The 26,664-nt window shown below is 49.5% G+C and overlaps 2 protein-coding genes across 8 annotated transcripts in view; both read left to right on the top strand.

The window, feature by feature from the left end:
• The window catches only part of Kdm3b (lysine (K)-specific demethylase 3B), a gene marked incomplete at its 5' end in the record, with an annotated part of 71,970 nt that extends 54,151 nt beyond the window's left edge, over nt 1-17,819 (top strand). For 2 of the 5 annotated variants that reach the window (XM_005382340.2, XM_013512960.1), the window contains 11 exon segments: nt 3,162-3,441; nt 4,134-4,390; nt 6,853-7,119; nt 8,409-8,580; nt 8,998-9,088; nt 9,227-9,357; nt 10,102-10,221; nt 11,749-11,888; nt 12,296-12,472; nt 13,459-13,593; nt 16,446-17,819. In XM_005382340.2, the coding sequence (XP_005382397.2) occupies nt 3,162-3,441; nt 4,134-4,390; nt 6,853-7,119; nt 8,409-8,580; nt 8,998-9,088; nt 9,227-9,357; nt 10,102-10,221; nt 11,749-11,888; nt 12,296-12,472; nt 13,459-13,593; nt 16,446-16,526 (1,851 nt within the window). 5 annotated transcript variants of the gene reach the window in all.
• Nucleotides 17,820-19,527: 1,708 nt separating this feature from the next.
• Nucleotides 19,528-25,182, top strand: Reep2 (receptor accessory protein 2). Of its 3 annotated transcripts, none has more exons than XM_005382103.2 (8): nt 19,528-19,559; nt 21,171-21,243; nt 21,735-21,811; nt 22,847-22,967; nt 23,165-23,278; nt 23,601-23,748; nt 23,851-23,981; nt 24,060-25,182. In XM_005382103.2, exons 1-8 carry the CDS (start codon nt 19,543-19,545, stop codon nt 24,126-24,128), a joined length of 750 nt encoding a protein of 249 aa, XP_005382160.1. In that variant the 5' UTR covers nt 19,528-19,542; the 3' UTR covers nt 24,129-25,182. The 3 variants fall into 3 exon arrangements, with proteins under 3 accessions (XP_005382160.1, XP_005382159.1, XP_005382158.1); XM_005382102.2 differs by lacking the exon at nt 19,528-19,559 and adding an exon at nt 19,615-19,779 and having other exon boundaries at nt 23,607-23,748; XM_005382101.2 differs by lacking the exon at nt 19,528-19,559 and adding an exon at nt 19,617-19,779.
• Nucleotides 25,183-26,664: the final 1,482 nt, after the last annotated feature.

The following is a 26,664-nucleotide window of genomic DNA, read 5'->3' as shown; positions in this document are numbered from 1 at the left end:
CAGACTTCAGTCGTGCATGGACTGCTCAGCATGCATTGTCTTTTCAGAATGAGCCTCAGATGAAGTATGCAAATAAATTTTTCAGCAGATCTAAGGCTAGATTTCTGAAACTTGTAGACATAGTTAATATGTACCTGGGATCTATATGTCTGCAAGAATGTCTACAGATATAGCTGGTCTTTTAACTGGTTACAAGCTGTTTTGTTGTTTTTTTTTTAACTTTTCTAGAGCTTTGTGGCCTATATGCTGTATGTAGTTTTTATTATATCTAGTTTTTTAGTTACTTCTGCTACAAATGTAGGCCTGTTGTTGCTGCCAGTGACCAAGGGTAGGCCATATCTAGGGATAATGTTTTCATAGCAGGATGCTACGAATTTTTAATGTCTTCTCAGTATGGATAGGGGGTGGGAGGTCAGGGCCAGTGACACAGACACTGAAGCCTGAGCTGGGGTACAAGTGCCACTGCAGCAGCTTGAGCTTCCAGATCATACGGTGGGGACAGGTCTGGTGGCTGGTTTGATGTTTTAGTCAGTTGGATCCATCCCTGGAGGGTGTTTAGGCCTCTGGACTGGGTTAATTTGAGTCATTGGTGGCAGGTGCAGGAGAGTTTTGGCAAAAATAGTTTCATCCAAGGTGACCACAGCATATCTAGCCTGTCAGACTTCATTCCTAACAGAGGTACTTCCATCTGTAAACAGGGTGTACTCAGCATCTGTCAGGGGGGTCCATTTTTAAGAACAGTTCATCCCAGTACAGCATGTGGTACCTAAACAGTTAGGTCTTGGTCTAAGATGAGCTTGTTGGCTTTCCTGATCAGAAGGACAGTGGCTCTTAGTGTTTTTTGTTTTTTTTTTCTTATAACCAGTTTCTGCCAGACATTGCAGCAGAGCTTTTGTGTCTTTTGAGCAGGCAGCTTGAGTATCATTAATCAGAAGTACTTTTTCAAAGAGGAAACAAGTGTTTGAACCTCTGGGAGGTTGAGGCCAGGTCAGTTGGCTTTTGAGTCCAGAACTTAGGCCTTTCCATTTAAGGGCAAAGAGGGACTGGCTGGTAGGAGCCAATCAAGGCAGAAGGAAGTATTTTTAGGTCCAGGTAGGTGTACCAACAGGCTATAGGTGGCAGAAGACTGAGGCAGCATATATGGAGGGCAGTCACAGTGGCACTGGCAGCTTGAACTGGCTCTACAGGCAGAGGAGGTGTATTTCAGCTGCTTGACAGTCTACACTGTTTGCACAGGGGACTGTAATGGAGCCAAATCTGTTGTCAGAGCCTTCCTGAAAATAATAGGAGAGTGTTTAACCCCTTATGACAGTTGAGTCCAAGTAAGCTGGCCTTTTGTCTCAGGATTTTCCCAGTTTTCCTTATTTTCCCATAAGCCCAGTTGTCTCAGGGCTTATGGGAGCAACTCGCAAGCAGAGAAAGGCATCTTTTAACAGTTCAAAAGGGTGTACAGGTCGGGAACCACAGAGTGCAAGGTGATGGCTGCATTGCTGACGGCACGGAGATCTTGCCCAAGGTGATTAACAGTCTATCAGGCTGATGTGTGGCAGGATGCCTATTTGGGCTTACCATGACATCTGACAACAATGGAGGTAACAGGTGGCATGGTTGATGGCCAGGCCCAGAGGTGAGCCTTTAGTCTATACCTCTGGGAGGAGAGTTTTTAGAATTTCAGCATTATAGTTATCTATCTTAGGCTGGTGCAGGCATCATCTTTCTCTCAGGGAACAGTCAAAATTGAAATTGCAGGGTTAAACAAGATGGAGGCTAACTGGCCTGGTACAAAGGAGATGTCCTCCCAGGCTGCAAGTTTGTGCCTGGCAGAAGGAGCAAAAGACAAGAGTCCCAGTTGCCCCAGTGATGACAGTCATCCCTGGTGGAGGGGGGTTGGGGTCTGTGTGGCTGAATGCAGGCAATGGCTAGCTAGAACCAGTTCATTTGGTTGGAAGTAGATGAATTGGGAGTGGGGAGAGAAGCTATAGGTGTTGGAAGCAACTGCAGAGGCAAACAAGGGTGCTAAAGCAGAATTCTCAGGAAAAACAGGCCTCTTTTTCCTTTTTATCCTTTCTATCTTTTTCCTTTTATCCTTTTGCATCTGAGATGCAAAGAGCAGTTTGTTTTATTTTTAACTCCATAAAAGCCCTTTTTCCTGGAGTCAGGGACTGTGGGTTTTAACTAATTAGTTGCCATTTTATCTTCTTATGGTGTATGTTCTATACCCTTAAGCAGTGGCACAACAGACAAAGGGGTGGGTGCCTCTCAGAGAGAGACCAAGACTAGGGAGCACTGGTCAGGGTGGCTGACTGGGCCCTCACCTGCAGTTACACGGGGATAGACACATGGCATAACAGAGGCCTTGCACCCTCCTTAGCTAAGTTGTGCCTAAGTCCCTGTGAGGGGTGCAGCCAGGTGGGCATCTGAATGGTCTCTCTCTGAGAGGCACCCACCCCTTTGTCTGTTGTGCGCCTCTCAAGGATGCGCCTCCCTTGTCAGGACCTGGAGAGGTTCTTGTTCCATCTTGGAGGGCCACAACTGTTGGCCAAAGAAGTCAGCACAGTTGGTCTTCCTGACCAACACACCAAATGCAGTGGCAAGTAGAAACACCAAAATGACACCAAGGGTTAGGAGGCAGATTTATTTAAGTCAATGGGCAGTGATTGGGATCATTCCCAGAATATCAGGCCCTGGTCTCTGGTTGTCTAGGGCTTATATGAGATAAGCAAGCAGGAAGTACAGAGGCAGAATGTCTTGACAACTGGGGATTGATTTATACAATGTGCATCACAGTGACCAGCCATTTCTAAGAGATAGGAGCAACTGGAACTGGAACAAGAACTATTACCTGGGCAACTAACAAACAAGTATACTGGCTGGGGTGGGGGCATTTTATGGTACACTAGAACTCTGCTAGACCCTTTGCATAAATCTATCCCATTTAATCCCCAGAATGGCTTTGTGGGATCAAGTTTTAATCACCAGCTTGCCATTGCAGAAATGGTCTCCAGCATGCGTCATTATTTTAGATTGTAAACTTCAAGTCTCATTCACTGTGTTTTCCACAGAATTTAGCATAGTTTGCAGCACCTTATAGAACTCAGTACGAATGCAGTATGTTGAACTAGCCATGCTTCTAACCAGCACTCTACCCTTCTGTGCTCCAGCTTCCTAGCATAAACCCTAGTGCCTCTTCTGGAAATGAAACTACCTTCTCAGGTGGAGGAGGAACTGCAGTGGGAACGGTGCCAGAGCCGAACCACGTTCCTAAAGGTGATGGCACTGATGTCAGACCTGAAGAGCCCCTGAAAGCAGACGGTTCAGCATCCAATAGCAATAGTGAGCTAAAAGCCATCAGGCCCCTGTGCCCCGACACCACGCCCCCCTCCTCTGCCCTGCATTGGTTGGCAGACTTGGCAACTCAGAAGGCAAAAGAAGAAACAAAAGGTGAGATGAACATTATACTCTTTCATGCTTGCCCATGGGTTCTTATGGGATTCTTCAGACTCAAAACATTACCATCCACATTTATGAAGGATGTCGCTTGCTTTCTCTGGCTGGTCACATAAAATAAGTGAATCTCTTTTATGTCTTTCCAGAAGTGGAGCTTTTGTGAAAAAGGCATATTCCTGGGTCCTTCCCCAGACCTCCTTAGTCAGAATTGATGGAGTTTTTAAGGAGCTTCCCAGGTGGTTCTAGTTTACATCCAAGGTTCAGAGCTAGACTTAGACAAGTAGCGTTCAGTGGACACAAGAGCCATCTAAGAACTGTTAAAAATACAAATACCTTCACCCCACAGAAACATTTAATCAGAATCTCTTGGGGTAAGACCAACAATCTCCATTTTTAATAAGAACTCCAGCTGATTGCAGTACAGGAATTCTGGAGACACTTGAAGAATGGTCATAGAAAGCGAGAGAGACCAAAGATGATGGGAACAAAGGGAAGTTTACAATCCATATCTGGAAGAGAAAGGAAGTTTCCCTTTGGTCCTGAGACCTCAGTACTCATAGCTTGTCAGGCATGGCTCTGACAAACCTGAGACAGTTTTGGGGGGCACTCGGCTGATGTGTAGGAGTCACTTGTCTGCTGGGTATTCCTTACTGTGCCTAATGCTATTCCCGGTTATGTTCTTACAGAAGCAGGGTCCCTGAGGTCGGTGCTCAATAAAGAGTCTCATTCACCCTTTGGGCTGGACTCGTTCAACTCCACTGCAAAGGTCTCTCCGTTGACTCCAAAGCTTTTTAACAGTCTGTTACTGGGTCCCACTGCCTCCAACAACAAAACCGAAGGCTCTAGCCTTCGAGACCTCCTTCACTCCGGGCCCGGGAAGCTTCCTCAAACCCCCCTGGACACAGGCATACCCTTCCCCCCGGTCTTCTCTACATCCTCAGCAGTAAGTGTCCTCAGTACAACTCTAGCCTTTCCTGCTTTTCCATGAAAGAATTATCAGAGATCTGATAATTGGGTTAGAGGGTCCATGGGTGATTTGTGTTCTCTACCTTGTCAAGCTGACAAGATCTCTCTTTATATTAAGTTTTGGAAATATTTGAGATCCTTTTAAGTAGGGAACCTTTTTTACCATGTTAGGAAGTCAGTAAAAATTGAGACATTGAAATTTTTCATGCGTCAGTAGAAAAGTTATTACATTGATCCACTTGATTTTCTTGTAGATGTGAAACTGTGTTTTACCTAGGCAGCACGTTCATAGTGTATTCTCTTGGAAATCCAACAGACATTTCAGGCCTTGAATACATCTAAAACTGAACTCCCAATCCTCTGTCTATATGCTTGCTCCTCCTTAGTTTAACTCTCTTACTCAGTGGGGTCTCCATCCTTCTAATTGCTCACTCAAAAATCTTAGAATCATTTGGGCTTCTTCTCATTTATATTTCCTATCTAGTTTGTTAACAAATCCTTTCAATTTGAGCTTTCAAATATATTCAGAATATACTCATTTCTCGTAAGTTTTACATCTTCCTCTCTAATCTGAATGAACATCTTGTCTTAAACTTTTGCAGTAAATGCTTTACTGCCCTTTCCAGTCCATTTTCAATACAACAGCTAAGTCTGATTCTTTTAAAATACAAGTCAGATCATGTCACTTGTGCCTAAAATCCTCCACGGGCTACCTGTTTCTTGCATAAACTAAGCAAAGAGCTTGCAATGGAGTTCAAGGCTCTGGACCTGCCTGTTTGCCTGCCTGACCTGATGCCCTGCCTTTACTCTCCTGCTCAGACCCATCTCTTGCTGTCCTGGACGGTGGCCAGGTGTGCTCCCTGTGCAGGCCTTTTGGCACATACTGTTTCTTCTACCTAGACTGTCCTCCCTGTGCGACCTAGTGGCTTGCTTCATGAGCAGCTTCCCTCTCTTCACTCCTCAGATGTCACCCTGGCCAGCTTTTCTTCATATGTCACTCTTTTTAAAAGTCCATCAAGACTTCACACATAAATGTTTCTCTGCTGCTTTTTTTTTCATAGCACTTACTACCATCTGACATACTGTTTTATTTATTGTCTGTTTCTTGCCTCTCCTAAAGGCATTTTTGACTGTTTTATTCTCAAGTACTTTATATTAGCTCTAGTGCCGTGGTGTTTGATCCATAATCATGTTTAGTAAATATTTATTAAATGAGTGAATGAATGTACCAGGAAAAATATTTAAAGGATATGAAAGGATAGGGTGGGTGCACAGTGAAAAAGCTCCTACCTACCCTTGTCTCCCTGCACCCCTTTTCCCTTTCTAGAGGTCACCACTGTTTTGTTTTTTTCCTGAACTGGAGATTGAACCCAGGGCCTTTTCCTTGAGCTATATCCCCATCCCTTTTTTTATTTTTTGTTTAAGGCAGGGTCTTGCTAAGTTATCCAGGTGAGAACCATTGTTTCTTGAATATCATTTTAGATTTTCATATGCATAGAGTTTTTCCCCCTTCTTTACACAAATGTTCTACAGCTTACTTTTCTATGTTTTCTATGTTTTAGTTTATAGGTCTTGCAGATCATTCCAAATAAGTACATGAATAAGTTTCTCATTTTATTTTATGACTGATGGCTAAAATTTGATGAACTGCAAGTGGTTGAGCCTGTACAATTTGAATTGTTTGTTGGACAGTTAAAAAAAACAAAGGCAAAACAGTTATTTTATTTATACTTGCTTCCTTTCAGTCCTTCTTTGTTTTAACTTTTCTAGGATGTTACATGGTTACATGCTTTTTATAGAGATAGCACTTAGAGATACTTCAGGCACAAGACTATCAAGTTTACAAAAGCCTTCCCTCCTTCCATCCTGTGACTTGAAGAATGTCACTTTCTTCTCTGGGGCTGAGCTTTCCCATCTGCTGAGACAGATGAAAGGTGCTCGATGGGGTGCACAGCTCCTTTGGGTGCTCTGGCACAGCCTGTGGTTGGGGTAGGCACTCCCTGGCAGAAACTGCTGCCTCGACAAGTCTCTTCAGTAGCTCAAGTGTTGTATCCCTTGGGCATGCTGACCAGAAAAAATTTAGAACTGCTAACCTAAACGATCTTTTTCAAGCAGTTACAGTGTTTTGTGAACTCTGCAGTCTACTTGCATATACCTAGCACAGAGCTGAATGTCAGAGATATTTCTTTAGGTCTCAGGTGTCTTTGTTGAGGCAGAGAAATCTTTCATAAATGTGAGGCAAAATATGAAAGGTAGAAGAATTTCAGATATTAAAAGATACTGACTTTATCCACCCCCAATCACAGAAGACATTTTTAGTAACTTGGAATTTAACCAGAGCTCTCAGAACTCCTTGTGCAGACAACTGTGAGGCAGGGTTCTGAATGCTTTTCTCTTGATGCCTCAGTCAAGCTTACTTGGCGGCTTTGTGTCTAGCAGGGAGTAAAGAGCAAGGCCAGCCTACCCAACTTCCTTGACCACATCATTGCTTCTGTGGTGGAAAATAAGAAAACCTCAGATGCTTCGAAGAGGGCCTGCAGTTTGACTGATACCCAAAAGGAAGTAAAAGAGATGGTGATGGGGTTAAACGTGCTAGACCCCCATACTTCTCACTCCTGGCTTTGTGATGGGAGGCTTCTGTGTCTCCATGACCCCAGCAACAAGAACAATTGGAAGATCTTCCGGGAGTGTTGGAAGCAAGGCCAGGTAAGTAGGAATAAGTAGTTCCCAGCACCAGCTGTCCCCTCCCTGCGGTAGCTACCAAGATAGTTCCAAGGCTCTCTGGGAGGTCTTTTGCCAGGGAGACTTAGAAATAGTAAGTTTGTTATGGATATCCTTGCTACTTCAGGTTGTCTTAAATTTTTAACACCAGGGAGATTCTTAGAAGTACATTGTGCAGGGGCTGGGGATTTAGCTTAGCGGCAAAAGCGCCTGCCTGGCAAGCGCAAGGTCGTGAGTTCGATTCCCGGTACCGGAGAAAAACCAAAAAAAAAAAAGAAGTACATTGTGCAATTTTTTGCCTCAGAGCTGTTTAGCTCTGTTCTTAAAAGGGCAGTTGAAATTCCTGTTAGGTGTTGAGCTGGCATTGATGACACCTCAGCAGAGAATCCCTAAATCTGATGTTAGGTAGGGTGAAGATGTGGTGGGAAGGAAGGATATGGTACTTTTCTAGTATTTGAAGGCCAAAAAGTTTTATATGATAGTGTGATAATGCTCCACGACTGTTTGATTGGTTGGTTGGTTGGTTGTTTGGTTTTTGTGACAGAGTCTATATAATTCAGGCTGGCCCTGGATTTACTATGTAGCACAGGCTGGCCTCAAACTCACAGCGATCCTCCTGCTTCAGCCCCAGGAGTTCTGGGATTACAGGCATGGGTTGCCACGCCTGGCCGCCTATGACTTTTATACTTTAGCAGTGTTTGATGAAGGAGTTTATGGAGTTGTATAGATAATTTACTATTTACAATATGAGGAATTGTTCTCAGAATTGAATTTGTCTACTTTTTGTCCTCTCACTTCAAAAGAATGATAAAGCCTGGTATCGTGGTACATGCTTATAATCCCAGCACTTGGGAGGCTGAGGCAAGAGGATCACCATGAGTTCGAGACCAGCCTGGACTATGTAGTGAGTTTAAGACCAGCCTGAACTATATAGAGAGACCCTTTCTCAACACTGCCCTGGGTTCAGTCCCCTGTACAGCAGAAATAACTAATTAATTAGTTAATTAAAAAATAAATGTAGCAGACACCAGAACAACAGAAGTTATTTTTATGGTATCCCTGCAGGGTGGGGATCCAGTTGAATAACAAATAAGAGTAGAAGTGGTTTCCATTCATTTTAGCTGACATATTGAAACCCATAGATCATAAACTGGAAAGGAGTATTAGATTCTCTTAAAGAGCCCTCCCCAGGTCATGTTCCTGTTCCGTCCCTTAACCCTAGAGCTAATGGTATTTCCTAGATGTCTCTGATTCAGATATGTTTGTTTCCACAGCCAGTACTGGTTTCAGGGGTGCATAAAAAACTCAAGTCTGAACTGTGGAAACCTGAAGCCTTTAGCCAGGAATTTGGAGACCAAGATGTGGATTTGGTGAACTGCAGAAACTGTGCTATAATTTCTGACGTGAAAGTTCGGGATTTCTGGGATGGCTTTGAGATCATATGCAGTAAGTAGCTTGGATATATGGTTGAGTAATGGCAGACTGGGAAATAGATATCTATGTACCCAGCTCTGCTCCCTGCGAGAACAAAGTATATTCTCTTGGCAGGAGGAAGCTTATGCCTAATGCTGAGCCTGTGTTTTGCATGGCAATCTAGGCTTCACAGAGCAGGCCTAGGCTTCAGCATGTGAGACCATGGAGTCTGTTTAGCACTTTCACTCTGAGGAAAGTGAGTAGAGTCCTGAGAGATGAGAAATATGTCATGTGCTACAGCAGAGGGTGAGGAAAACAAAGTCCACCTGACCTAATGCATTATGGGGTTACAGTCTGGATAAAAGGCATTGGCTGCACAGCTCTGGTCAGTGGACTATTGGGCAGCACCCAGCCCGGCAGGTGTCTGTGGTAGTGCTCTCTATCTTGTAGAACGACTCAGGTCAGAAGACGGGCAGCCCATGGTGCTCAAACTCAAGGACTGGCCTCCTGGGGAAGATTTTCGGGACATGATGCCCACAAGGTTAGTGACCTCCAGTGGTGCCATCTTCAGAGACTTGTCCTGGCTGAAGCTGTCACAAAGTATCACAGAGAAGTAAATGTTGCCTCTTTGTTTCCTTCCTCTGTAACAAGCTAAGTCAACTATCGTGGCGTTTTACAGGTTTGAAGATCTGATGGAAAACCTTCCTCTGCCCGAATATACCAAACGAGATGGCAGGCTCAATCTGGCCTCTAGGCTGCCCAGCTACTTTGTAAGGCCTGATCTTGGCCCCAAGATGTACAACGCCTATGGTATGAGGGAGAGGCAGAAGCCCCTTTGTAGACCATTGCTCTCATTTCACTTGGATTGGGAGATCTGTGAGTTATATGTAGAGACGATTGAGGACTGTGACTGGTGCTGGATAGGCTGATAGTTTCTAGGACTGTTCGGAATATGTTTGCTTTTGTCATAGTGATTTGTGTAACATCCACAAGGGCACACCCTACAAGCTTTATGTCTCTAGGAGTTAGATACTTTTCTCAAAAATAGTACTCAAGGAGACATACTCTTAGTTTAAGACTAGATTATTTAAAAAACAGTGAAGACTGGAGACCATGTGCTACCTAGGCAGTGCTTGGTGAAGTACAGAAATGTCTGATCTGAGTTACTGTGAAAGTTGAGCTTTATCTCAATGTCCTTAACAGCCTTACTTATTTTGCTTAGTAAGGAGGGAGTGGATTTTGGGGGAGTGGATTGGTTCCATGGCCAAAGCTAAATGATAGCGTCACCCAAGCTAGAAATCAAACAGTAAGAGAAAAGAATTTCTTTCTCTCTTTTTTAGTGATGCTGGGGTTTAAACCCAGGGCCTCACATATGCTAGGCAAGCACTCTGCCACTGAGCCACACTCCCAGCTCCTTTTTCTTGATAAACAGACATACTTCACTCTAGCAGTTATACTCATTTAAAGTATGTCCTTGAGCATATTTTCAGTTGCACAGTCATGTGGATTCTTCAAGTGGACCCTTCACCATGCTTATTTTCTTTTTCTTTTTAGGCTTGATAACTGCAGAAGATAGAAGAGTTGGCACAACAAATCTTCACTTAGATGTGTCCGATGCCGTCAATGTGATGGTGTACGTTGGGATCCCCATCGGGGAGGGTGCTCATGATGAAGGTAGGACTTCTGGAAAAACGGTTGCAGGTGGGAAGGCTTAGTCTCCACGCGTTGCGTGTTCTCCTCCTCAGAAGGGGTGGCTTTTCATTAGGTCCCTACCAGGCCTGATGTGTAATAGGTACTGAGGGGGTGTTGTGCACAGAGCCGCTCTAGGAGAGGAGAGTGCTACTTGTATCTTTGACCGCAGCCTTTCTCTTTCTGGGAAGGGTGTCCTTTTCCTCTGAGTATGTATCCTCACACAGAGAAGTGACAGCGAAAGGATAAGCTCATCTATTTGGCCCGTGAGCCAGGTCTAATGTGGAATGAGATGTGAAAACCAGGTCACCTGCACACAAATGAAGCATAAAAATGATATTTTGCTGCCACTTCTTTTTTTAAAACTGAGGCAGGGTCTCGCTGTGCATTTAGGCTGGTTTTGAACTTACTGTGTAGCGCAGGCTGGCCTTGAACTCACAGCAATCCTCCCGCCTCAGCCTCCCAACTGCTAGGATTACAGGCGTGCACCACCATACCCAGCTGCTGCCACTTCTTATGCAGTCTAAATGTTGAAGTTATCTCAAGAGCACTAACAAGACTGTGGTCCCCTTGTATTAGTGGCCAATCACACAGGATGCCTTCAAGGGCAGTTCAGATCTGACTGTTAAAGTCAGTGTATGTGTTTATTGTGGAAGTTTCAGAGAAAGAAAAATAATTAGAAAACAGTTTAAAATCTCAGGGCCTGGGATATAGCTGAGTGGCACAAGTGCCTGCCTGGCAAGTGCAAGGTCCTGAGTTCAATTCCCAGTACCAATCAACCAATCAGTCACTCAAAGTTCATGAATGATCGGTATTATTACCTTGGTATATTTTTCATTTGCTTGTGATGCTGCATATCTGCAAACCCTTGCACTAAGCTGTCTTGTAGAGTATTGTACTAGATAAGAAGTGGAAGCCACGCCTCTTCACTGGGTAGAGAAGCTTTGCCCTTTGTGGGCTTTAATCCACAGAATCCTGGAGGTTCAAGAGATGTTGAGGAAGGGTATAGACACCATCTGCTTGCAGTAAGAAATAGCCTGCAAGTGAAACGTAAGAGGTGGCTGTACAGTTTGAGCAAGAAATGTATCTTAATGAAATTATACCTCCAAAAATGCTGAGTCTCTACCGTATTAAGTTAAGGAGGTTTACTTGTAATTGTTCTTGTGTGTATGGAATTGAAACCAATATGAGTTTTGGGGTGGGTTTGTTTTTGTTTTTTGTTTTTGTTTTGTTCTGGTTTTTGAGACAGGGTCTCATTATGTAGTTCAGACTAGTGTTGAACTCATTATGTACCCCAGATGGCCTCAAACTTGCAATCCTTCTGCCTCAGCCCCTTAAATGCTGGGATTTACAAGCATGTGCCCCCACACCCAGCCCTCCAATATAAGTTTTGATTCTTACAGAACTTGAAAAGGATAAGAGTAGAGACCAAACTTGTTTGAATTAGACATTGTGTCTCACTCTGAGGTACTGGAATAACCAATTGCATTGAAATTGTTTTGCTCTTTCCAGAAGTGCTCAAGACAATTGATGAGGGAGACGCTGACGAGGTGACAAAGCAGAGGATTCACGATGGAAATGAGAAGCCAGGTGCTTTGTGGCACATCTATGCAGCCAAGGACGCGGAGAAGATCCGAGAGCTGCTCCGAAAGGTATGCCTCTGAGTGGCCAGAGGGCTGGAGGCTAAGCTAGCATGTCAGGGCTTGTCATGGGGGCTGTTGAAGACCTGTTCATATGAAAGATGTGGCTCAAGGGTGGAGTATTTGCCTGGGTATTCCTGAAGCCCTCAGTTTAATACCACCCCAAAAAGGAAGAAGACCTTTTAGTCATGGTATCTCTTTTGGAATTTTCCACTTAGTACTTTCAGTCTTCTCAAAATGACCAGAAGGCCTAAATTAACACTTAGAGAGTGTTGAATAAAATAAAGTAGAAGCTCACCAGGAACCTTTAGTACTTTCAGTCTATGATTGACTAACTAAAAGTAGGAAACAAAACTATGGATAAGTGTGGAACCTACTATATTGTATTTCCTGCTTTTGGATTTTAATCATATCTTCAGGTTGGAGAAGAGCAAGGCCAAGAGAATCCCCCTGATCATGACCCAATTCATGACCAAAGTTGGTACCTGGACCAGACCCTCCGTAAGCGACTCTACGAGGAGTATGGTGTGCAAGGCTGGGCCATCGTGCAGTTCTTAGGTGATGCCGTCTTCATACCTGCTGGAGCCCCTCACCAGGTAGGTCCCAGCCGAGTCAGGTCTTGGGCTTTATAGTTACATGGACTCACTTCTTTTTTTCTGCTTCTCTTTTTGAATCTGGTGAGAGATATAAATGAATTGGGCATGATGGTGCATACTGTGATCACAGCAACTGTGAGGAGGCTGAGGCAGGGGGATCTCACAAGTTCCTCAGTAACTCATCAAGGCCCTGTCTCAAAATAACAAAAAAGGCTGGGGATATAGCTCAGTGTTACAGTGCTTGCCACAAAAGAGCGGGGAGAGTAAGGGTAGATAGGCAGAGATAAATGGCAGGATTGGACTAATTGTTCTTACCCTACAGCTTATTTTGCTTTTTATTAATCGTGTTATTCTAAAAATTTAAATAATGCAAACTGTTAAATTCCTCACATAGTTTCTTGCACCATCGTCATTTCAGTCCCCTCACACTGCCTTCTCAATCTGGTTTTCTTCTCTGGAGGTAGCCTCTTCTTAACATTTTGTTATATATATTTTAAAGACCATTTTCTATGAAAATACTAACATTTTTACTTCTAAATTTCCACTTACAATGTTTTCTGTTATTACTTGTTTTTATAAAAAAAGAGAGCCAGATGTGGCAGTGTCTCCCTATAATGCCAACTGTTCTGGAGGCTGCTGCCAGAGGATCACTTGAGCCCAAGGCTTTGAGGCTTCCTTGGGCAATGTAGCAAGTTTAAAAGAAAAAGTACTATTAGGCAAGGTATGGTGGTGCACACCTGTAGTCACCCCACTCAGGAGGCTGAGGCAAGAGGGTCATTGCAAGTTTGAGGCCAGCCTGGGCTACAAAGTGATTTCAAGCCATCCTGAACTGCATAGTGAGACCCTGTCTCAAAAAGACCAAAAGAAAAAAAAAAAGTATTATTGTACAGGCCTGTTTGTGTTGTTTTTTTTTTACTATCCTGACATTTTCTATGAGTAATTGCATCTCATGTCCAATGTTTTCTCTCTATACCCCGCTACCTCAGGTTCACAATCTATATAGTTGCATAAAAGTAGCAGAAGACTTTGTGTCTCCAGAACATGTGAAGCACTGTTTCCGCCTGACTCAGGAATTCAGGCATCTCTCCAACACTCATACAAATCATGAGGATAAACTGCAGGTAAATCTCCCCCATGCTGTCTCCCCCTCCTGCTCACACACAGCGCGCCAGTCTCCTGGCCTGTGCCCTCTGGGGCTTCCCTGGAGGAGGGATGACTCAGGGAAGCCCTGTCCTGGCCCTCAGTCCTTTCCTTTTAGGGACATCTGATCCAATCTGTCCTTTGCAGTTCCCTTTAGAGACCACCTTCTTTAAGCAAATCATTTCCAGTGTGGTAACTCCCCGTGCTGTGCCCTTGAGAGCTGTAGTCAGTCTGTCTTTCTTCCTCTCTCCCTCTCTCCTTCCCTCCCTTCCTTCCTACTTTGTTTTTTGTTTTTGTTTTGAGGCAGCGTCTCCCTGTGTAGCCTAGGCTGGCCTCGAACTCCTGGTAATCCTCCTGTCTCAGCCTCCCTAGTGTGGAATTACAAATGTGCACCACCGTGCTCTGCAAGGGAGCTGTAGTGTTTCAGCATTGGTAACTGACAAGATTCACGTCCCTGCACAGGTGGGAAAGCACTATGGCAGTGTGTTCCAAGTACGTTTACACAAAGGGAGATGGCCCTGACACTGATTTTTTTTTCTTCTTCTTCTCCTCTCTTTTTCTTTTTTTTTTTTTTTTTTTTTTGGTACTGGGGATCAAACTCAGGAGGCAGGCACTTGTGCCGCCGAGCTATTTCCCCGGCCCTGACGCTGTTGTTAGAGCAAATTTCTATGCAAACTCAGTTCCTGAGCGTCATCCTAAGCACTGTGGTCTGTCCCTGGGCCCTGTATTCAGAGGGGTAAAACTTGTTTTCTCTTGTGAAGGCAGGCTAAACATTCAGATTAGGTTTCTTCTGCTCTTGCAGTGGATTGGAATTTTAAGGACAGAATTCCACTGTTACACTTGGGCACTTGAGCAGTGTAAAAAAATAAGGAATAAGGAAGCAAGGTTCATGCAAAATCTCAGCAATTTGAATACACACTTTTCAGCCTCTCACTTATGGCCTCTGTCCTGCCAAGCCCTTTTGCGGTGTGTCTTCTTTGCGTGGTCACAGATCAGGTTGGAGGAAGTTTTTCTGAATTGCCAGTAGATCCAGTCACCTTCAACCCTAAGCCTGATCTACTTTTTCTTTTTCAAAATTTGAAAGTTTTCAAGCCATGGTGGGTACATGCCTGTTATCCCAGCACTCGGTGGGTTGGAGATATAGCTCAGCGGCATAAGTGCGGACCTGGCAAGCATGAGGTCATCAGTTCAATTTCTGGTACCAAAAAGAAAAAAAAAACAATGTGGTTTATCAGCACTTGGGAGGCTGAGACAGGGGGATAGCTAAAAGTTGGAGGCTAGCCTGAGCTACGTACTGAGTTCAAGGCCTGAACTACATAGTGAGACCCTGTCTCAGAAAATCAAACAAAAAAAAAGTTGAAGGATTTTAGCTATAAAGCTTTTATATAAAGTATAATCACATTGGTATTATAATGCAGATATTAAGGCATATATATTTCAGATCTCACCTCTTTTTGGTCTCTACCTGTAACATGTCACCCTATCTGTAAGACCACCCTGTTTAGGGTAATAATATCACCCTGTTTCCTGACTACCCTGTTTAGGGTAATAATATCAACTCCTGCTGAAGCACTCCCAGTCCTGTTTTACTGCTTTGGGTTTTTGTTGTGTTTTGTGTTTTGTTTTTTTGAGACAAAATCTCACTGTGTAGCTCAGGCTGGCCTTGAACTCACAGCAGTCCTCCTGCCTCAGCCTCCTGAGTGCTGGGATCACAGGCATGCACCACCACACCCCACCCTTGGGGGTTTTTCCATAGTATTTTGTATCATCTGTTTACTTTGTTTATTAACTACTCCTACTGGAAAGTAAAACTATTGGAACTCTGTGAAGGCAGGAACTTTGCTGTTTTATTTTAAGCTTTCCCTTAAAAATGTCCAACACCTGGTAGGTACTCAGTATTCATTGAAGTAATACAAAAAAGACGGGCAGAGACTGTATAAAGAGGATTTGTGTTTCCCTCTGTGTTATAAAATAAAACATCACGTACATAAGCAAAATGCATACTACTCAGCCACATTGCTGAAGCCCCCGTATATCTGTTTCCTTACTTTCTCTTCCTAGAAATGACCACAGTTGTGACGTCCTTTTTAACAACTGTCTTTAGCCTTTTGGCTGTATTTTAATAACTTACTATACCTTTCAGCTTCCCATGTACTATTTTGTTTTTGTTTTTGTTTTTCAAAGAAGTTAGATAATACATGTAAGCACAATGGGGAACATACCTCATAATCTTACCTTTCAGTGTTTATTGCACCCTTAGCGGTAGGGCCTTAAGCAAAGTTCTCAACCATGGAAGCTTGGCTTCCTCAATTTGTAGAATGGAGATGATAAGCCAGGTGTGGTGGTACGTTCCTATTATCCCAGCTACTCATGAGGCTGAGGCAGGCTGATTGCTAGCTCAAGGACAGCCTGAGCAATTTAGTGAGACCATGTCTCAAAAAAGGGCTGAGGATGTAGTTCAGTGGTAGAATGCTTGCCAGGCCCTGGGTTCAATCTCCAGCACCACAGAGTGGGTTGGGTAGATAATCGAATCAGCCTCATAGAGCTTTGGCAAGATTAAATGAAAGTACATAGAGAGCTTAGTGGCAAACCAAGAACATGGTAAACACAGATGATGGAGAGTGAAGAGCCTTGCCAGTGCCTTCACTGTTGTTTCTTGGAAACGGGCCGTGTAAGCTGCGTGATTGCAAGTCATGTGAGGATCGACTTGGGGAGCACATGGTCGTGGTCGGATTGCCTCACTAACCAGGCCAAGTCAGGGTAGAGTGTACCTTTGCATTTTCGGGACATGGCATGCAGATGCCATGAACTGATGGTGCTGATTACCCCCCAGGTGAAGAACATCATTTACCACGCAGTGAAAGATGCTGTTGGCACCCTCAAGGCTCACGAGTCCAAACTGGCACGGTCATAGGAATGGAGAAATCCCAAGCTCCCCCACGAAGCAGGTCTTTCGCTCAAGACACTCACAGGGACTGGCAGGGTTCTCGTCGCGAGCAGAGGCCCTCGGCCTGGAGCCGGTGTGGTCAGTATTACAGACGCTGCAGCCGCTCTCGGTGCTGCCTCAGCACCACAGGCTGGCAGAGGAAGGCTGCACTGCTCACACACATCCAGACTCCAGCCCGGGGTGCCGCCTCCCCGCCCTGCGGTCCCCGGGAATCAGTGCCTGGACATCACGGGCTTTCCTGCACACTTTCCCGATTCAGTATCATGGAAACCAGAAACGTGGGCACACCTTGCTTTCCTCTTACTCTCGTGCCTAGTTAAGCGGGAGTGTGCTTGGAGCTGGAGGGAGCCCCACAGCTGGTACAAGCAGGGGTAATTGCTTACACGCGCCTGGTGGAAGCCGGACAGTGTCTGCACGGGACCTCGGACACAGCGCATAGGGAGATGGTGCGGCCCTCCCCACTCTGTCCCCAAGCACTGGAGTCTCCGGGCCCGGGAGAGTCCACTGCTTCTTCCCAGGAGGCTCCAGGATTAGGAAATGTGTGTATTTAGTGAAAAATAGGTTTGTAGTGAAATAGTAACTATTTCATGAAAGTAGATATTTTTAGAATTTTTGAAATGCCACAGTTGTTTTCCTGGATTATAAGGAAAGGCACATTACATTTAGTCTTCCTTTCACTAAAACTCTTTGAAGAAATATGATTTTTAAAAATCAGCTGCCCATCATAGCACAAATTCAGCCAAAGCAGAATTTAAAAATAATTGGCTTTTTAGAATTCTCTTAGTCCCATCCTGTCCCTGTCCTCTCTCAGTGTTCTCTTGAGGGAAGTCATCTCAGAACTCCGTCTCGTCTGAGCTGTGGTGTGTTCCCCCGTACACACTGGTGACTCCAGGAGCCACCTTCACCTCTTACCAGCGTTCCCTTGGACTCCTCAGACATTTCTAAACACGACGTTTAATTTCCAACATGATGTTTTTGGGTTTTTGTCCAGAAATATTTTCAGCAAAACTTTCCAACTCAGTGGAGTTTTTATTAAGAATTTATTTGAAAATGATGGAATTCATTGGCCCATAGGTACATTGGGAAATTATCTCTTTCCAGCTGTACTGTAGTGCCCTGCAGGCTTGTTTATATGTTCACACTTTTTTTTAAATAAAAGTCATTTACTGTAGAATACTTTTAATTTCACTTTCTGTATTTTAATTTTGTTGAAGGGCTGATTGGGATTTCCATGTTCTTATTAAAAATCTAACAAATCTGCTTGGCGTGAACTACATTCTTCCTGTGCCACCCCTTCTAAAGTCAGGGTCACATCGAAGGCCGAATTAGAGGGGAGATTCATTTCCAAGTCTTCATTACTGCACTGCACCCTTTGGAACCTGTACCCAGCTGGAAGAAGAGAAAGTTCCAGGGCGAGGTCAGCTTAGTTTAGAGCAGTGGTGGTGGACCTGTGGCGTGTGTGCCCCAGCAGGCTGTTCGTCATCACTGAGAGCTCCAAAAAGTTTCCCATTGCTGGTTTAGAGGCTGGCTGTGGAGACTTAGTTCGTGCTCTGTGGCAGGGTGGGTAAGTGAGGCCCTGCCTTCCGAGGGCAGGGTCTGGGTGCAGGGGCTGTGGTGTGTGGCCAGAGCAAGATTTGGAGCACTTGGTGGTGGAATTCCTCGAGTCGGAGACCTGAGTGACCTTGTATGAAAATCGCTGCCCTAGATGTCCCTCAGAGATGGTGGAACAAGGCCACACAGGTTTTTCTTTATCGGCAACAATTGAGGTGTTGATTGTTGAGAACAGACTGCATTCCAGCTGGAAGAGGCCTTTTGGAAAGCTTTTTTGAAGACTAGCAAAAGGAGTCATAGGGGCTGCTTCTCTGGAACCTACTGGAAAACGTCTTCCAAAGCATTTGAACCTGGAAATACACTCACCAGGTTTGGAAATAGACCATTGTGTGATTCAAGGGTGCTGAGTTTGAATAAGACCATAACTTTGAAATACACAACTCAGCAGGTCCGTTCAGCCGGAGTGGGCAGAGGTCGGTGCTGTGATCCCAGAAAGGTGACACCTCAACGTGAAAGGCAGAGGCACGCAGCAGCTTAAAATGGGGCAGGAAAGGAGCGCAGTGGGGGTGGGGGCTGGCACTTGGCTGCTTTGGTGGAAATAAGGCAGGCCAGCCTACATTCTGGATATAAATGTCGCAGAATTAGGGCAGCCCCTGCCACCAGTGCGGGCTAGTGGGGGTGGGACCCGGGCCCCTGCACTTCCGCTACCTGTATCGCAGCCTCACCGTTGGAAATGAGACTCTGCGCCCGCCCGGGCCGAGCTCTGTTCCCCTGCAGTTTGACATCCTAAAAAAGTAGACCGGGTGGCACCTGCCTGTCTTCTTTCAGCTGGGGGCTGGTAATTGTGGAGGAAGGGTGGGATGGGCTGCAGGTGAATGTTTTTACGGGCCCACCATGGGGGAGGATTTTGCTAATCAGGAGTTCGGGGTGCAGCCTTTTCAGACTTCCTGGGTTCATATCTTAGGAGTATGACCTAGTGGTTTTGTGACCTGCAAATTATTGAGCCCCCTTAAACTTCCCATGTCTTTATTTTCAAGATGAGAGTAATTATAACTTACGTACAAGATGGGTCTTGAGGATTCGATGCAATAATGTACGTGAAGCTCTTAGCAAAGGATCTGGCTCACAGTAAGCACTCAACAGATCATAGCTCTTTTTTTTTTTTTTTTTTTTGTATCGGGGAATCGAACTCAGGACCTTGGGCTTGCCAGGCAGGAGCTGTGTCGCTGAGCTATATCCTCGGCCCCCAAATCATAGCTCTCATTCCTCAGGAGATACTTAAGCATTCAGCCTGATGCGGAAAGAGGAGGAGGTGCCTGGGCCCAATGTCAGGACGTGACCGGAGGCCCCCAGGACCTCCGCCCGGGGACTTGAAGCCCAAGAAAGCGGAACCGGCACCTAGAGGAGGACAGCGCACGGAGGAGGAAGGCGCATGCCCAGCCGCAGCAGGTGCTGGTGGGGCGGGCACGGCCCTGCGGCCTCCCCTTTAAGAACCGCCGCCGCCCACGGCCCGCCGCAGCGGCAGGGACCTCCCCTTTAACGCGGCGGCTCGGAGCTCGCTGCCCCCGCGGCGGCCGCCGCGCTACCGCAGCCCCTCGGCCTCGGCAGCCGCATCCCTGCCGGCCGCGCCGCCCGCCATGGTGTCCTGGATCATCTCTCGCCTGGTGGTGTGAGTGCGGAGGCGGCGGGGTGAAGGGGACAGCGGGGGACTCCCGGCTGCGAGTCGCCCGCAGCAGCGCGTCGTGCCTGCCGCCGTGCCCGGGAAGCGAGCGGGGCCCACGGCGGGAGGGGCCTGGCTGCCCGGGGACCCCCCGCGCTATCATCAGCGACCGCTTTATGCTGAGCGTCTCTGCTCCCGCGCCCTCCACCCCCCGGGCGGGCAGCCGCTGGTTTAGCGGCGAGGTGGGCGCTGCCCTCCTGACCTGGCACATCGGGCTGCAGGAGCCCGGGCTCAGGCCCGCTGCCGCGGGGAGAGGAGAGCGGCGCGGGCGGGGAGCGGGGCAGCGAGGGCCGCCTCCTGCAGTAGTGCAGAGCGGGCGGCTCCATCGGGCCGCGTCAGGCCCTCCTCCCTCTGCCTCTGCTGACTGTCAGGGGCCGCGGGCACAGGGGACAGGACACCTACCCCTAAGGTGCCCGGGATGGCAGTGGGGCATCATCGGAAACCAGAGATGCGGGAGGACAAAGTGTAGCGGTGACGGGAGGGGATGAGTGCGTTCAGCCTGGGAAGGGGAAGGGGTGGCCCTCGTTCCCGGCTGCAAGCCACGTTGTGGAGCTCTGTCCCTGGCTTCTCCACGCTCGGGGAGCAGCACACACACTCCGTCCTTGAGGGTTCTACCCTCACTCCATCTGCACAGGCAGCCTAGAGCTCAGCGCCAGCCCTGCCCCAAGCGCGGGACCCTCTACCCAGCTGCCGCCCCTCTTGCCCCTCTCTGTTCACTGTTGACCTGCGCTGCTGTCCTGGTTTCCTAGACTTCCATGGGGCCTGTGGGGTGGTTTCTCCTCTCTGGCCTGGGCAAACTCCCGAAGGGGTGCTGCTCCTCTTCCCAGTCCTCTCCGTGTCCTGTCTGTGGTCGGTACTGGGATCGCCAGCCAGGACCTTGAGGCCAGGGCCCTCCCCTGAGCTTGGTCCCTGGGGTGTTTCCAGGGCCTCCTGTCCCTGTGCCCTCTGGTGCCTCTAACTGCCAAGTGGAGCCTGTGAGGTGGGGCCAGGTTCCTTTGTGGAGCTGGCCCCACCCAGCTTGGCTGTGAGACAAGGAGGTGCAGGGTAAGGGTGGACAAGTTAAATGGGCATAAAGCCTATAAGGAAGGCACTCCTGGGACAGTGACAGACCCCTCATCCCCCCCACACACACGCAGTGCATAGCCAGGGATTGCTGCCGAAGGGACACTTGGGATCCTCTGGCCTCTGGCAAGTGCTAGAGAAGTGAACAATGGAAAGGGAGGGGCACAGCCTCTCTGGCTGGCGTCCCCACGCACGCACATCTCCCCTGCTGTGGCTCTCTGGGTGCTGCTGTTCCCCTCACCTACCCAGGGGCCCAGTAACCATGCCTGCCTCCCTAGGCTCATCTTTGGCACCCTGTACCCAGCCTATTCTTCGTACAAGGCCGTGAAGACCAAAAACGTGAAGGAATATGTGAGTGGATGACCCAAACCCCTACCCACCCGCATGGCGGAGATAGAAGACAGTTGATCCCACAGCAGAGGGGTGACTTAGTGCCAGCACTGTCGGCTGACAGGACCCGGAGGCCAGGCGCAGTCATGTGTGCCTGTAATCCCTGCCACTTGAGAGGTTGAGGCTGGAGGGTTGAAAGTTGAAGGCCAACCTGGGCAACTTAGCATGACTCTGTCTCAAAATCTAAAAAAATAAATAAAAAGAGCTGGAGACATAGCTCAGTACTAAGGCCCTGGGTTCAATTCCCACTACCAAAAAAAAAAAAAAAAACCTGAGAAAAGGAACTTCCAGGGCATTGCTTTCTCCCAGCCTTATTGTGAGCCATGAAATTCAGGTCCTGGGTGTCCATCCTTCCCCCCAGCCCCTCCAACATGTTACCAGGCAGAAGCGGGGTCCTGGGTGTTCCAGCCTGTCAGCCCCAGGCCCCAGTTGACCCTGCCTCTGTCCCTCAGGTGAAATGGATGATGTACTGGATCGTCTTTGCCTTCTTCACCACCGCTGAGACACTCACAGACATCGTGCTGTCCTGGTGAGCCCCAGCTGTTCCCAGCACCCCAAGGCCCAGGCCTCTGCCTTTCTACCCAGACAGATAGGTGGAGGTGGGCCCCAGGGTGCAGACCCCCGACTCCTGGCAGGCCCTCGGGGTCTTGCCTGACTTAATCAGCAGAATGAGAACAGATACTCCCCTCATTCCTCCTGGTGGCGCCCCGGGTACCACAACAGCATTCAGGGCGCCTGCTTCTGCTCTACTTATCGCCACCTTAGCTCATGGCTTTCCAGAGCGCAGCTTGCCTGCTTGTGAGACTGTGTGATTCAGTCCTATAGACCTTGGGTGCTTGTGTGTCCAAGGCATTTCCCGGGCACTGCTAACTATGCATGCATGAGCACTGTGAGGACAGGGGATGTGTCTGAATCAGCTGCATGTTCATAGCAGAAGCTCAAAAATGTTTGCTGAAAGAGCAGATTCCTCTTGGAAGACCGGACTGGTAACAGTGCCCTGGAAATAAAGAGAGTTTTCCAGAGGGCTGGAAGATCATCGCAACAAAGCCTGTGTAGCTGAGAAGGATAGTTTTAGCAGAAAAAGGTGGTTAGGGAAGAGACAGGTTAAAGGATGGTGAGTCTAGAGTCCCTTGACACAAGCAAAGGAGAGCGCTCTGATAAGGTTCCTGTGAAGACCAGGCAGACCTGAGGAGTTGTGGCCTGAGCAGAAGCAGCTGTGGGACCAGAGTACAGTGGGAAAAGGCGGTGAGGGGCAGGCGTGGACCTGGAAGCTTAGGGGCTCGCCTTGTCCTGAGGCCAGGGCCCAGGAATGGGGGTCTCTGGTAGGGGTGAGAGGGCCAGGACTTGGGGCGGCGGGCGAGGAAAGCTGCTGCCGCCCGAATCCCTGCTGCAGTCACCTCTTACCTTTGCACCTGGATCGTAGCTGAGCCTCGAGGTTCCCTTGGAGCTGCATGGTGACCCCACACACGACAAAGCGAAGGGTCATTCAGGGTCAAGCAAGGAGCCAGTGCCGCTGAGTCAGGGCACCCTGAGTCCTCCCTGTGCTCATTCTGCCCCTCCACAGGTTCCCCTTCTACTTTGAGCTCAAGATCGCCTTTGTGATATGGCTGCTGTCCCCGTACACCAAGGGCTCCAGCGTGCTCTACCGAAAGTTCGTGCACCCCACATTGTCCAACAAGGAGAAGGTTTGCCCTGCTCTCAGCTCCCTTCCCAGCCTGCCCCAGCCAAGACAGTCAGTCACGTACACGCTTGGCTCTCCCTGTGGGTGACCTGGTGGGGCCTGGGCCCCTGGAGTAGCCAGGACCTTGGTGCAGGTGTGAACAAAGGTAGAGCAGCCCCCGCCTCTCATCCCCCCTCCCCCGTCCTTCTGCCAACCCCTCAGGAGATCGACGAGTACATCACCCAGGCCCGAGACAAGAGCTATGAGACCATGATGAGGGTGGGCAAGAGGGGCCTGAACCTGGCCGCCAATGCTGCCGTCACCGCTGCTGCCAAGGTGAGACCGGGGGCCGGACCCCCGGGGCACCCACGTGGCGTCCCCCCGTCCTCAGGGCAGTGGAGGCATCGGGTTTGTGCGGCCCGGGGTTCCAGCCCTGGCTCTGCCACTCTCCAGCTGAGTCACTTCCACTCCCTGGCCACTATCTGGCCAGTTTCCTCATCTGACCACGTGGAATGTACGGCCCCAGCCTTGGAGGCCCGGCTGAGGCACAGTGTGGATAAAGCACAGGGCCCAGGGGCTGCTGCCAGCACCGCGGTGACCTCCATCTCCACCCTGCCCCCGCCCCCGCTCTCTTGGTGCGTGGCGGTGGTGACCCTAGGGCCAGGGGGTGCTGTCGGAGAAGCTCCGGAGCTTCAGCATGCAGGACCTGACGCTGATCCGAGACGAGGATGCACTGCCCCTGCAGGGCCCCGACAGCCGCCTCCGCCCCGGCCCTGGCGGCCTCCTGGACACCATTGAGGACTTAGGTACCGGCAGGCCCCTAAGGGCTAAGGTGCAGGCTGCGCAGAGGCACAGGGCCAGGAGGGTGGGGGGAAAAGACCCCTGTTCTCTCTCCCTCCTCTCAACAGGTGATGACGCCACCCTGAATTTAAGGTCCCCCACAACCCAGGCAGATCCCCGGACAGAGGCCTCCGAGGAGGACTTGGGAGATAAGGCCCCCAAGAGAGTCAAGTCCATCAAAAAAGTGCCCAGAGCGGAGGTGAGAGCGCGCCGGAGCAGGGCCGACGGGGCTGGGGCAGCCTGAGCCGTCCCCCTCGCTGTCTCCTTCCCTCCACAGCCCCTGGCTTCCAAGACTCTGAAGACCCGGCCGAAGAAGAAGAGCTCTGCGGCGGGCGACTCAGCGTGAGTCCGCAGCCGGCGCGGTGGGGAGGAAGGCGGCTGGGCGCAGCCCCAGCCCCTGTCCACTCTGCGCCGCCAGCCCAGGCGTCTCGGCCCTGCGCCCCTCTTCGGTGGCCATTTCTGGAGCCTGCGCAGTGGCCGCTCCTCTGGAGGGGTCTGGAAGGAGGGAGGCCCGGCTGCAGAGGCTGAGGCGGAGGCTGGCCCAGGCTCTGCAGACTGCGCCCCCACAATGGGGCTCCCCGCCCGGCCGCCCCTCTCCCCGGCCCCAGCGCTGTGCCCCCCACCCAGTGCCTTGCTGAAGACCGTGGCCAGCCCCTCTCTTGAGCTCTGATGTGCCGCTGCCCCTGGTGGGAAAGGGGGCCTGAAGGCACCAGCAGAAAGGGAGCCAGTGGGTGGGGGCCTTGGGAACCTGGGCCGTGCAGGCCATGGGGTTCGTGTGGGCTTCAGTAACCAGGATGGCCCCAGAGGTGCAGCTGGGGCCTGCGTGCTCCCTGTCCCTGTTAGAGACACAGGGCTGCAGGAGTGTGTGTGCGTGTGTGCGTCCTGCCGGGGCTGGGGTGCAGGGGGTGTGGGTGAAAGATTCTCCCTCAGGGGTCACCTCCTCCCACTCTCGGTCCTGGCCTTTCCCTTTTTTGACCCTTCCTGCTAGTCTCTGAGCCTCAGAGGACCCCAGCCCATCACAGCCTGGGGCTCCAAGGCACCTCTCGCATACGCCGGTGTCCTTGATCCCTGTCCCCTCACCTGTTCCCACCCTGGCCTGCCTAGGCTGGAGTCCTGCACTCCCGGGGCCCACCACAGAAGCCCTGCTGAGCTGGCTCCTTTCCTCGTCCTGGGGGACCCATCCTTCCTTGCCCAGGGCCCCCTTCCTGTGCCAAGCAGACCCCTGTCAGAGTCCAGCTCAGCCCCACACCCTGCCGCCTCTCCTGCCACGGCTTCAGTCAGGGCCAGGAGGAGCTCGAGAAGGAGAGAAACGCAGGAAACGGGTTCCCAGCTCCTTGGAAGAGGCTGCCCATTGGCCCCTTGTCACTGGATGAGCCAATAAACTGAACTCTGGCACCTCATTTATTTTGGCCTCTGTGTTGTTTAGTCCACAGGTGCAAGGGCCCCAGCTGAGAGGCAGGGCCCAGGAGGGGGCAGGCAGAGGAGAGGAACATGGTTGTGGGGTGGTTCAGGGTAAAGCCAGGCACGTGAGAGGGGCCCCAAGAGTTGTCCTGCCCCTCCAAGTGTTGCACCAAGGCCCCGGGCCCTCTGGTATCCCACAGAAAGTGTCAGATTACGTTCCAGGGACATGGACCCCATGGAAGCTCCCGAGGAAGGGAGCGTGGGATCCGGGGCTGCTAGGTCAGGCTGGACTCTGGGTGGCCAGAAAGGCCAGAAAACACTGGAGGGGATTAAGCCAGACCCTGAAGGGGCTGAGGGAAGAGGCAGAGTAGGCAGCTGGGACAGAAGCTGTGGAAGGGCGGGTCACATGGGTCTTGTCATGCGGCGCCAGGGAAAGAGAGGGTGGGAGAGGAAAAAGCTTCAAACCGTGGTGAGTGCAACTGGCTGAGGTGAAACCCTGGCAGGCCAGAACCCAGGCGAAGGGGAAGTGCTAGAGGCAGCAGCAGGAGAGAGATTAACAAAAAACAGGAGCAGAGAAGGTCTGCAGCTTAGCCTTGCAGAAGGACACTGGAGGAAGCAGTGTGGGGTGGGTAGAGGGTAGGAGCAGACGCCTAGCTCCAGCTCTGGACCTAAACTAGAGACAGTGTCCCTGCCTGAGGCCTTCCTCTGCCTTCCCAGGCATCACGTGACCTGACCTGTGGTCAAAGCGGGGGCAGATATGACAAGTCCAGGATCTGTCCTGGACTCCCCCAGTGACCAGCCCTCCGAGGGCACGGCTTTCACCACTGTCCCTGAGCACACTGGCCCCTTTCTCTGTCCAGAAGAAGAGCAAGGTACCAGGGTACAACTCAGGGAAGAGACTCATCCTAGAGAGATTCCCCTGTAGGACACCAGTCGCCACCATATGGTCAGGAAGCCAGGTTAGGCATGCTCTACCTAAGTCTCGTTTGCTGCAGTGTGTGCACACATGCGCACACTCACACACACACTCACACTCATCTACATGTGTGCACCCATGACTGGTGGATAAGGAGGTCACTGCTACATTCTGCATTGCTGGGCTGGGTTTCCCTGTGTCAAAAGGAACAAACATCTGGGTTTCCCTGTGTAAAAAGGAATGCGCTCAGATTTCCAAGCTCATGGTCCATTTCCACGGAAACAGTCAGGTCCTGCCCCCTGTGGTGCAGGGGAGGAGAGGGAAGAGGGAGGGTGACAAAAAGAACACGTGGAAAGGAAGCTGCCTGGCAGGACACGGGCACGTCTAGGTGTAGGTGACCCCCTTGCTGTCTGTCCCCTCATTACCTGGGACCACCTGCTGCCTCCCATCTGCCTCGGTAGATCTCTGTAGGCAGGGGAGTGGGAGAAGGGATGTCAGAACAGAAGTTTATGGCCAGAGCTAGGGTTGGCATCAGAGCAATGCCTGGGTCCCAGGGGGCTTTTTT

Source organism: Chinchilla lanigera, unplaced genomic scaffold (genome assembly GCF_000276665.1).
Source record: "Chinchilla lanigera isolate Chin_1 unplaced genomic scaffold, ChiLan1.0 scaffold00017, whole genome shotgun sequence".
Taxonomy (NCBI): Eukaryota; Metazoa; Chordata; class Mammalia; order Rodentia; family Chinchillidae; genus Chinchilla; species Chinchilla lanigera.
The sequence above is the reverse complement of the archived record's forward strand: the minus strand, read 5'-3'. Positions and strand labels throughout refer to the sequence as shown.